This window comes from Xenia sp. Carnegie-2017, unplaced genomic scaffold, assembly GCF_021976095.1.
Source record: "Xenia sp. Carnegie-2017 unplaced genomic scaffold, XeniaSp_v1 HiC_scaffold_24, whole genome shotgun sequence".
NCBI lineage: Eukaryota > Metazoa > Cnidaria > Anthozoa > Malacalcyonacea > Xeniidae > Xenia > Xenia sp. Carnegie-2017.
The window spans coordinates 5,272,430-5,284,725 of NW_025813487.1; the positions used below are offsets into that span (position 1 = coordinate 5,272,430).

The following is a 12,296-nucleotide window of genomic DNA, read 5'->3' on the forward strand; positions in this document are numbered from 1 at the left end:
TATAAAAACCTTACCGTTGGAGGGTATTGACAATTTCATCTCGAATATTGTAATCGTCGTTAAGGAACTTTTCTTTAAAAACTTTATCATCGTTCGTCACGTTTTCAGGTTCTAGAAGAATATGGAATATTGTCTAAAACGGTCTTAAGGTAGAAAATGTTTCGGAAGCAATATGTTGAGTAAGTTGCAAACCAAAAAACACATTAACTTTAACTGAAAGAAAATGTTATAGAAAAAGGTTTCATGATTGGTGAAACTCACTGCAAGCGAGGAAATTTGACAGCTTTTCCTAGTTCACCGTTCAAAAATTGATTATACCTACTTCAAAATGCTAATGTTGGTGTTGAGCAGAACATGTTTAAGTCATTAAAACATTCTCCAAATTTCTTTACGTATATACAATTAGACAACAACAGCAATGCTACCTTGTCGACGGCCAAAGGCATTTAAATCTTCAACTAAAATATTCGCGGTGGCATTTTCTCCTTCTGTTTTCTTGCACTTCAAAAGCCTTTCCATTGGCAATTTATGAATTACAGAGCATATCTTGTGAATATTTTCTTCAGGTATGCTCATCTTTCTAGCAAGCTCCAGCCATATAGGATATATTATTTCAGCTATTTCCCAGAGATCAATATCTTTGGGAACATCACTCACTACTGTAGCATCGTGACTTCCTAGATGTACAACAAGGTAATAATTAACCATTTATAATGCTACTGTTATATGTGATTACTTTCAATGTCGCTGATATCCCTTTCATTGTAAATATACATTTCGACAAATAACATTTCGACATGCTTCACGATTTAAAAATTCACTAAATATAGTGAATTAAACACAAAGAAATAGAGTAGAAACACATTCATTTAAGTAAAGCATAACCGTCCAGTAACATCAGTTTTACTTCATGTCTATAAACTAGGGGGACATAATCCCAAAAGGAAATGATATAAAAATGTCATGTAGACAAATACAATAATATTTGAGATAGTAGCGGATCCAGACTTAGGCAAAATTATTCATAACCACTAATTTTAAATTTAAAATACCTTTATATAAAAGTAATTGCTTATGAATTTCTAAAGAATAAATATTACCCAATCAATAAGTTGAAGTAATTTATTTTGCCTATAGCTGAATCCGCCCCATGTTTGACCTGAAATTTGGATTTGCTAAAGGTGAATATCTGTTCAAAATTCATGAGTCGTAGGCAGTTGTATAGCAGTCAGTTATTTCAAATGAGTGATCTTTTGGAGATAACAAAAATGTTTTGGTTTCTTCCCTTAAATATCCATCACTCAACCTTTCTTCAAGCTTGAGACTAAATCTGTCTTTAATTTATAAATACCTTTCCATTCCCAGTTCACTTCCATGGCATCATGCTTACTGCTTCCTTTGATGATGTAAATTATACTTTCACTTGAAAGGAAAGCCACCTTTCCATTTGCATGATGAACAAGACGAAACAAACCATCAAATAATTCTGAACAATATCCTGTATTCATCAGCATTACAGACCATTTTATTTTAATTTTTTTGGTTTCAATGGAAAAAGTTTCAATAATAGTCCGGAGTATAAGACCTAGCATTGTTCAAATTCATGAAGAAAGTCTCAATTTCACTATTTTGCATTGGTTTATCAATGAAATTAAAATAGAGGTGAGACCCCAGCAAAATACCTTTTTGTTTCCGAGAAAATTATCAATAAATTTTGCCATATATTTTAATAGTAAAGGCACAGGGATCCCATTTCAAATAAAAGAAAATCGACAAAACAATTTAGTTCTCATCGCATTTATATCCTCTTGGAAGTAAGTATTATTAAGCGATATATAATTCGTATAAATTGTCATTTATACCAGTAAATTTCACATACTTTCAATAAAAAAATGAGAAGAATATTTGGGATTTCTTGATTTATTGGTGTTATTAAATTTTACAAGAGCATGAAAATGTTTAATAATGATATTGTATCACCTGTCGTCTTCACTGCAGTGTATTCTTTTGATTCATTTTCGGGATTATTTAGGGAATATTACTTACTTATTAATCTTGGTAACAGCTACCACCACATTTGCACAATGCTGTGCATGGAAGATTGGACTTGGTACATTTGCACAAGCCCCTACATGCTTTCTTGCAACCACAGTGCACCAGTTCGTTGCACGCTTTGGAAGCCTCTGGAAGAGTGCTCCATGTAGGAATCCATCTGCCATTATTTTGCCATCCCCACTGCGAAGGAAGCGGTAACTGTTGAACTGAAACTAACGACTGACCCCAAACATGACCAGCCTGATATGTTGCCCTCCGAATGTGCTGTACCAAGGAGGCTTGGGTTGGTGGAATGTGGTCGATTGTCTTAGTACCTTGTGCAAATATAGCTTGTCTAGCATCATTGATGTTGGAGAGCGGGCATGTGCGGGAATACATAATAATGATAAATCTTTCAATTTTTCCATTTCTTCTTCTGAGATGGATTCTTTTGGAGATGAAAGAAGCTGAAACACACTGGTAACATCAGGAAAAGACTTCCAGGCTTGAAATGCAGTCTTTTTACCTTTTCCAGCAAAGAACGACACAGTATCACAACCAGTGACAGCATGAAAGAAGGGTAGGGCTTCACATTGCTCCCTACTCAACGAGCTTTGTGTAATGTTATGAATTGGTAAGTACCTCATGTGTTTACCAACACCAAAAGCAATCCAAAGTTCATCTACATCTAACTTGTGCACGTTTGCTATTGCTAACACAACAACATCTGTGTCTACAGTTCTTATGACAATTTTCCTCATTCCACCTTTCGCTGCATGGTTTGCATGAATGAAAATGCGCGTATCGGCCTCCTCGTGATTGCAGGGAGCTAACTCATCTTTTCGATTGGCTTCGAACTTATTATGTCTTCCTCAAAAGTGCTTACAATTGTAACATTTGGCAGTTGAATCGATGTTGCTGCCTGACTGAGGTACTTGAAAAGTTCTTGTTTGTTGTCATCTGATCTTAAAATGATTTCCAGTTTGCAGGGATCACAGCCATGTCACATACTCTTCTTCTTGCCCCTACAGCGCCTCGCGATGAACGAGTACCCTGCTTAAGGCTGTCGGGTATATAACGGTCCCAAACAAGATCTATTCTTCTAATACCATTTGCTTGTTGAACAATATAAGGAACAAACACTGATTTGGAGTATTCTTGAAAGGTCTTACACTTCCCTGGGCTAAGCATGTTTACAATAGCTGCGGCATCCAAGATTTTGACATCAACATTTGGACAGGTGGTCTGCACATCAGCTTCGAGACAATCAATCAATTCTGATTTCTGGCCACTTCGCATCTTGTCCCCTGATGATAATGAAGGAGGAGTACTCTGGTTTTCATGCTTAAAAAATTCTTGGAGATTCCCTTCTCTTGACTGACAAGCAATGTACAACCTTGCAAAAAGATTGCAGTCATTCTTTAATGTTGTGACTTGAAGTTTCGTCTTGTTGGTTGTCGTTGGTACTGATGTTCCAAAAAGTGGAAGCTTATTGCGTTCAATTGTGTCAGTTATTGGTGTGTTACACTTTTCAAGTCTCTCTTCGACGTACTTAGTGTATTGTGCTTCTCCGATCTTTCGAGCTGTATAAATCGACTCTATAACACACTCAGGCTCTATTTCTTTCGTATCTACGACAATCAGATCCTTGCTATTTTCCATAAAGGGTTTCCAAACTCCTTTAATGCAGCAGACATTGATTTTACATCTTTTGCAAAGTTCTTTTGGACAGATGGTGTCTGTTCGTGGTGAGTAATGTTCTTTGTAGAACACTGAACGCCAAAGGAACACTCAAACTCTCTTACCAGTCTTGCAATTTCAGGTCCTGCGATCATCCAACGTCTTAGGGCCGTTGGGCACTCAGTGAGGCCCACTGCTCCACCATCACCTTTTATCATTTCGTTCTCTTGCTCGTGGTTTTGGTCAAGGGACATCATAGAAAAACGATGTTGGGACTTCTGAACCACAAATTTTCCATGTGCACTAAACTCTGTAAAAAGAGTAGGATGCGTTTTCTCTAATCGTAAGAGATCTCTCACATGTACTGGCAACCATCTAGAGTAGTTAGACAAGTTCATCGCAAAAAACCAAGGAAGTACCTTTCCAAGCACTTGTAAGTAGACTTGGAAGTTACCCTCTCTGGTAGCCTTAACAAACTGCAGTAGAAGAATTTCGAGGTCTAATACTGTCGCCCAGTATTTGAATTGCGGGCAAAGCTCACTTTGTTCTTTTATCCAAGCTTCATAACTTTTGGGGCTTGTCTTCACAACTTTCGATGTACTCCTGGTAAGCAATTTTCTGCATAAGGTAAATTGCACAGGCACTTACTTGGTGGACATAGCGAGATCTCGTCACGTGCGATCCTTTCAAAACAGAATCCGCTCTTCCACTTGTCATAACCTCAGCATGAATTAGAGCACTTCAAAGTAAAATATATATGTTAGTTATTAGATTGAGATTATAAAACAACAAATCTACACCATACCTTGCCCACCCACTGTTAGTTAACCAATGTCCAATCATCTTTAATATTGCCATCTCAATATGCAGGCCACCCATCATTACCATGTACTTATCTTCACCGAATTCATTTTGTTGTTCCACTGTATTTGCTTAGCGAGTGCATAGAGTGGTTGGTCCATCGCTATAACAGGAGTTTGATTAGGGTTTAAGAACTTAGTAGATTCTTTGACGGTTTTCATTGCATGCTTTATCATAGCCATAGTATGAGCATTGTCTTCAAAAGTGGCAATAAAGAGGTGATTGCATTGGGCCTCAAAACTACGTTTTGCTCAGATGCAAAGTAAGCTGACCATGATAAGTAATCCTTTTCTTCAAGCTTTTCTTTGAGTAAAAGTTCGTCGACCCTTTTTAGCCATTTCTCCTCTTCCTTGATGCTTTTATTTATCAGGTCTTGTTTAGGTTTAAAAGAGCCAGTGACTTTGGGACAAAGAGATCCTTTTACCTTCATCTGTGACAGGAGTTACAGTTGTATAGAATTCAGGTAAACTGTTGACGACCTTTGACTTTGTGGGAGTGTTATCCTGTGGCACTTGTTCTCGTTCTTCTCCTTGTGAGTCAAGAGAAGGATGTTGTGTAAGGGAAATTGCTGTTCCATGAAATGAATTTTTAGCGGTTCTTGAGGACGGATTGTGATCGATATTGTCAACTTGGCCTGTAGTAAAGATATTCTTTCTTAATTTTGGAGGACATACAACACCCTCCTTCTCATACAGTTTGCAACACTTGTTTCCCAGATCTGCAGATATCTGCATTAGTCTGTCATAAGAAATGCAAAGACCTAGCTTATAAAACTTGTCGACCAATGTTTTTTTTCTTGTTTCTGCATGGACAACGAGCGCCGTGGAAGTGGTTAATGGTGTCTCTCTTGACTTGTCATGTCGAATGGCATTGCTAGCACCTGATCGTACATGCTTTACTGAATTAAATATTAGCAGTTGGGAAATCGTTAAAGCGGCACTGGCTCCTGACACCTCTTGTTTCTTTTGATTATTTATATTTGGACCCTCTAAAATCATATTTATCAGGGCAAGTAAACTATCGGGGACTGCTTGTTGTTGGCATTCTGGTGTAAACGTGCCTTCAAAGGGTTCCCTTTTCAAGAACATTTTTTTTCGTACTATACTAGCAGCTTTTGCAAGGTACAATGCAGCGGTGTCTAGGTTCCTATTGTGTACAAAAGCCATAGCTGTTCCAATATCATTTGGCATTGCCAGCTTCACATCTTTACCATCTTTAAATGCATGCAGCTCTGGTATTTGAGTGAGAAGTCGTTCTTTCAGTCTTGTGGAGTTGATACGTCCTTTCACTTCTACTCCTAATTGTTCAAGTCTTGAACAATAGAGCTCTGACAATTGAGACATCTTGAAAACTGCTTCACCAGCTGCCAGGCTTTCACTAATATATAGGCTTAATTCTGCAAGGGCTATTGCCTCAGGTGTTATTTCATTTTTATCATCAACAGCACTATCTTGTGGTTGGTTTAATTTGCTTCTCTGACGGTTATAGAGAGATGTCAAGCATGATTTATGGTAATATGCATCTCTTGCATGCATATCACCTTGTGCTAATTTTGCTAACAGTTTGTAATCTTGAAGCGTCTCGGCCGCTGATTGAACATTATTGGTAATTGACATGGTTTCTGCTTTATGCAAATCACCCTCTGTGCAATCACAGAAAAACATGATAAAGCATTGCTACTCTTACTTGACAATTCAAATGTCTTTCTTCTTGTTTTAGCTGGACTAGTAGCTCCTAATATTGCTGGATCCTCAGTTGAAAATTCCTCTTCACTTTTGCGCTTTTGTGCCCGCTGAAGCTTTAGCGTATTGCATTTATTATAGCACGATTTGTGCCATGATGCTCTGTGATTTCTTAAAGTATTTTCAATGCCTGTTAAAGTATTATTATAAGGCTAAATAAGTACAATTTATGGCTCATAGTTGATCTGTGAGTTTATTTCACTTTTAATTGATTAGGAATTCCTTACCTCTGCCATCATCAAGAGAAGAAAGTGGAATGTTAATAGGTAGCGAATCAAGTTTCTCGAATTCTTTCAAGTTTTCTGCAATTGTCTTGTAACTTGAGCCAGCAAGTAAAGTATTTGAAGCTTTTTCCGGACATAAAATCTTTTCTTTTGTGTCTTTTTGACATAAGGCACAAAGGTTCCAGTTTAAAGACATTTTAAAAGCGAAAAATAATCAAAAAAATTATCGAGAAATAGCCTATATCGTCTGGAAATGCCAAATTAACTAGGCGACCAGGCTTTTGCCACAGGGAGCACAAAATTTATGCAGTTTTCGAAATAACCTTTAAAAAGGGTAACTTTCGACAATTAATTAATTTTTACCGGAATTTTCATGGTGTTTTGTTGTTTTTATATAAAATACAACATTTTTATTTAACATTTTTATATTTAAAACGGTTTTATAAAAGCCTCATTAAGCCCGCGATTTAAGCCGCTGACCAAACTTTTAATCGGCTCAAAAGTACCCTAAACAAGCTGATCCTGCTGGGGTCTCACTTTTATTTTGATCTATAAATCAAATTAGCAATTTGTGGCAAGTTTCATGCTTTCTTCACATGTTTGAACAATCTGACCAATTTTCGGAGCTTATCCTCCGGACTATAACAAGCTGTGATTTGTCCTCTTTAAAATAAAATCTTTGATAGTGTTGTCAAAGGGAGTGTAAATGACTCGAGTGTTTGCGTTGATTCCTTTAACCTGTGGATGAAATTTCATCTTTTTAACAAAAGTTTTATCTAACTTAAAAATAATTAATTTGTAAAATCGGCCAGATGCATTTGTCAAAATTGCCATATTTTCACAGGACGAAACTTCACTTCATTATCAACTGGTTTACCTTTAACCTTTGGTAAAAAAGACTTGATAAGTTTATCTTTACTGTCACACACATATATATTGATTTCACTTGTATTGAAATCATTTGTGAACGTTGTGTGGAGATAACAAAAACATGGCAGCCATATTGGTTGTGGAGGTGCAAAGCCATAGGGATTTATGTACGAAGATACTCAAACCTGAGCTACTCAGACCGTGACAAGGGGACTTGGCCCAATTAGCTAAAAGACTTCCCTCTCAAAAAGATGAAGTAGAAATTACAAGGAATGACTTGTTTAATTAGTAAAATATTTAAAGTCTTCCTAATTTTTTCATCGAGAGTTTAAACTTCCTTTTTTATAAGAAATATACCCTGCGTATGTTTTTCTTCAACATTTGTAGACAGTCTCCCTCAAAGGACATGGGATCCCAACCAGTTCCAGCCCTTAAGTCCTGTTCACATGTTCAAATTTGTCGGATCCGTCTTTTGATTGTTTGTTCAGATATTTATATTCGTTTAGATATTTAAAGTCGTGTGAGCAGCCATTTGTGCTATCCAGTACATTTATCAATATATTTTTCGTATTTTTGTTCTTCTTTCCAAGTCTTTTTCAAATCAATGTAATTTCACTTGTCGGCTTCCTTTGATCTTGTCGGATGAAAATAGAGCTAGTTCTATTTCCATCGATTTTTTAGATAGATGGACCCGACTATCAGAAGCTCACTATTTATATATGTTAAGACAATCCGTTTTTTAGGATCCGAAAAAGTCAGATCCGACAAATCAGATGATGTGAACGGACCTTCAGTAGTTAGTTGCCCTGTCATTGACGTATTAAATATTCATTGTTAAAAATGCAGCATAAATCTTTTCATCATACATTTAACTAAGTGCGTACAGCATTTTGTAAATTACAATGTATAATTCAATTAAACATAAAAATTATTGCTTAACTTAGCGATACCTTAATTTTCCACGATGTAGTCTATAATCGCTCATCTTTTATTGTAGCTACTTTTTGGAGTTCTTTCTTTTTTACATAAGGATATTGAGGATTTATTAGCAAATATTACCAGAAATTAACATTTCAATATGAAATCTTATATAAAGTACGACAATTGTTATAAAATAAAAAATGTAATATAAATAGAGTGTTTTTACAAGCACTGCTCTAAAAAACGGGAGGAGGGAGATCACACTAAAAGACGATTGATTACAAACATGAAAAATAGTTTAGTAGTTTCAAGTTGTTTTAACACCACATAAGGTAACGTGAGGACGTACGAGTTGATTCACAAACGATAGCAGGAACTGAACTTGAGGATAAGAACTCATAAATATGAATGTCTTTAAGATCAGTCAATGTTTCAAGTTTTCCTGAATGATCACAACTGTAAAAATGGTAATGAAAAGGACCACAATATTCAATTATGAGAAATTTCTTCAGACCAAAGTGATAGAAAAAATCTTTCACCTGTAAATTAAAATTCACTTTCGACTTCAGACAACCCTCCATTGAATAAATGTACAAAGAAGCATGGTCACCTAAAATTATTTCGTTCTCATTGGTAACGACTATCCGTCGTATAGGATTTTCTATTTGCTCAACTATAAACTTCTTTATCAATTTTCCTTGCAAGTCACAAACAAACACAAAATTGTTGATTACATCAAAAACCACGATGTTTTCAGCTGACACGAATAAACGAAAGTTCTTATAGTCTTTGTAAGTAAGATCCAAGGATATTTCACTTTTAACAAGAAAATGAGGATCCAACATCACTAGATGAAAGTCAAAGGACGTTTTCCGTAGGACAATGATGTACATGTCATCCTTTTCATCAATAAAGCTGGCCTTTATGACGTCACCTTCAGGAAATTCATAGACGATTTCATCATCAGCACATTTTCTTATAATCTTGATCAAATTTCTCTCTGGATCACAATAAATTAAGTCATTGCTACTGTTGCAATGAATATGTTGTGGATCTACTTGGCTTTCCAATTCCAATTGATTTGGACCTTGGACCTCACTGTCCCAAGAATTTCTCTCCGAGATTTCACGCCAATTCCATATTGGATTAAATTGTCTGTTTTTTAGTTGAATGGTCGGCCAAACTAAAGCCATATGATAGGTTTTCCCACACTTCATATTAAACTGAAACAATAAGCGGTTAATAAACATCACTGATCGTACATTTTCTACACGATCGTTTTTATTCAACAACGACTTCACTCCACCATTGATGTAAACATTAAATATCTCACGAATAGCAGGTAATGAGTGAAGTTTCTCCAAAAATGACAAACACAATGTAATGGCCGTTTTTGGACATTCCATGCATTGCAAAATGGTTGAAACTACTCGAATTTTCGATGCAAAGATTCTATCTTCAATTGACAAACTTTCGTTATTGAATGCACGAGTTGCTTCAATGTTAGCGTTTTCAAATTTCTTGACAGCAGTTTTCAATTGAAGAAGACTTTCAATACTTAATGTCTTAAAAGCTTCATCAAGTTTGTGTTCTTGATCAAAGTCTTTAGATCTTACACTGCTTTGGTTGCTTGAAATCAACGATGAATCAATTTGATTTCCTTCAGTTAAATTTCTCAATTTTTCCTTTTCTCCCTCTTTTAGTTGTGCAGATTTCTCGATACAATCAAGTAAAAAGCAAATTCCTTGGTCTAAGAAATCATAACTGCTGAGAAGATCTTTTCGTGACAATGCGTCGAGTTTAGTTTTTACATCATTCAATTCTCTCACAACAATTCCTCGAAGCTTCGCATCCGTAACATCACCTTCTTCAAGTTTTTCTGCTGTTATATCTCGGATTTTGTTACACAATACACCAACAGTTGAACTTAATATGTGGAGGATAAACGACGACATATTTAGACAAAGTAATTGAGATCTACAAAATCCTGTAGATAGGTTTGTCTTTATGTCAGAAGATTTTCTTACACGTCATATAATTTCGCAGTCGGTTGGTCTTATGTTATGTTATTCTTCACATGAACAATGTTCAAGTATGCAATACACGTGAACAGCATGTGAAACACAATTGACGCTAGACAGAAGTCGATATTCTTAGCCGAGAAGCTTTAAAAATGCTTGTCTAAAAAATCCATAGAATACATAATCATTGACATGCACGTGAAATTTAAAGAGATGGAGAAAATTTTCTTTTTTCGTTTTAATACTTACCCATTTATCTATATTGAAATAGATAACTACTTTTCCTAAATCGCCTATATTTTCTATTTTGCATTCAAATAACTAATAGAATACTAATGTAAAATTTTAATAATGTATTTAGGTATTTTTTCTCTGTTTGCAAAACACTGTTCTTAAAATTTAAGGAAATGTGCAATAAAATTTTAATTGATTAATTAACAAATGAGACAGTCCAAAAACTAGTAGAAACATGACGTGAAAATTATATTATAATTTCGTCAAGAATCGTTGTAAAAGTTGTTTCAAGTTGACTTAAATTTCAGATAATGCATTATATTTTTCCATTTGAATTGTTAAAGAGAAAACACTTGACAAAATAATGTACGCAGTGCAACTTAGGGATAAAGGTAAATTTTTTGTAAAAGCTTCATGATATTTTAAATTTATTAATGAAAAGTTCATACATTATCACAGGAATAACCACCCTAAAATAACTTACTTATAAAATGTAAACTGTTTCTCAAAGCTACATCATAATTTACATTTTAGTAAAAACTTCATTCATAAAGGCAACAGTAACCACAACAAAATAAATCCTTCATAAAATTTTGGTATAAAATCAAAACACAGAGGGCAAACGTGTACAAAGTTTAGATACTCACTAAATTTACAAATTTTGAGTTATTTTTGTAAAAGATCGAAATCAATGATTCTCAAGGCCGTCGCAAACAGGTGTTGTTAGGGGGGTGGGGTGGGTTTACCTCTTAAAAATTATGTTTTTCACAAAATGAAATTTTGTCGAAACGTCAGTTGTTGGTAGACGTTAGATCTAATTTCTGATTTACCAAATTTTACGAACATTGACAATAATACGTATTTAAAAAGTACCTCCTATTATTGATGTAAAGTCTAATATAAATGTAAAAAGTCTAGACTGGCAAATAAGTCAGAATGATTGCAGTCAAAAAGCAGTGTGCCGTATCACGAACGCTAATCGGGAGGGGGGGATTTTTATTAATATGTTTAATAATGTCCGACCGATTTCTTTCGAAAGCCAAGTCGGTCTTTAAGAGAGCCAGTCGAGCACAGCTGAATATAGGAATAAAAACCTCCCAGTTAATATTCTAGATACGGTCCTGACAAGAAATGTAAACCAAAATGTGTAAATCAGCTCAATTTTGTCATTTCTCCCGCACGCGTATTTTCCCGTAACAACTTTGTAATGCAAAACTGCAGGAGCTAGGGGGCAACTACCTCACCAAGATTTCTCATATTGAGATCTTTATATATGTAAGTGTTAATCATATCAAACAGCAGCCTCGTATCCATGCGCTTTGATGCTTTGAATTATTTGATGTTTTATAATAAATTGAATGTCACATGACGTGCGTGGGCGTCGCGCATTTGCGTGGCTAACAGTATTCAAACCATAAAAATATTAAGCTTAATGTAGAGATCGAAATGCTATTTCAGTAAAAATAGCAACGAAATTTCTAAAGGAGCATTCACCCGACAAAATTGCTCTAATTACAAAAATTCATTTAAAAAATCAAGCTTTGCTACCAATAACATTGAAAATAACAAATCAATAAAATGATTCTTTGGTTTTTCTGCATGTTTTTCTAATGGAGCATGTAATTATGTAATTCAACACCAAGTATATTCACATATGGGAAGCTTTTTGTGAAGTTGATGTTGACGTGTGAAAATGTTATTCAAAATCA

At 35.2% G+C, this 12,296-nt stretch overlaps 2 protein-coding genes across 14 annotated transcripts in view; both read right to left on the reverse strand.

The window, feature by feature from the left end:
• LOC124451890 overlaps positions 1-12,296 on the reverse strand; it is a 61,003-nt gene that overhangs the window by 16,798 nt on the left and 31,909 nt on the right. For 6 of the 13 annotated variants that reach the window (XM_047002497.1, XM_047002495.1, XM_047002496.1 and 3 more), the window contains one exon: positions 8,246-10,513. The exons of the other annotated variants lie outside the window; for them this stretch is intronic. In XM_047002497.1, coding sequence (XP_046858453.1) covers positions 8,650-10,287 — 1,638 coding nt within the window. In that variant the 5' untranslated portion in view covers positions 10,288-10,513 and the 3' untranslated portion in view covers positions 8,246-8,649. Of the gene's footprint in view, positions 1-8,245; positions 10,514-12,296 lie in introns of those variants that run through there. 13 annotated transcript variants of the gene reach the window in all.
• On the reverse strand, positions 2,268-3,695 carry LOC124451105. The gene is given in 3 exon segments (XM_047001731.1): positions 2,268-2,878; positions 2,881-3,003; positions 3,006-3,695. Coding segments are annotated over 3 exon segments (1,062 nt in total). The 5' UTR covers positions 3,334-3,695.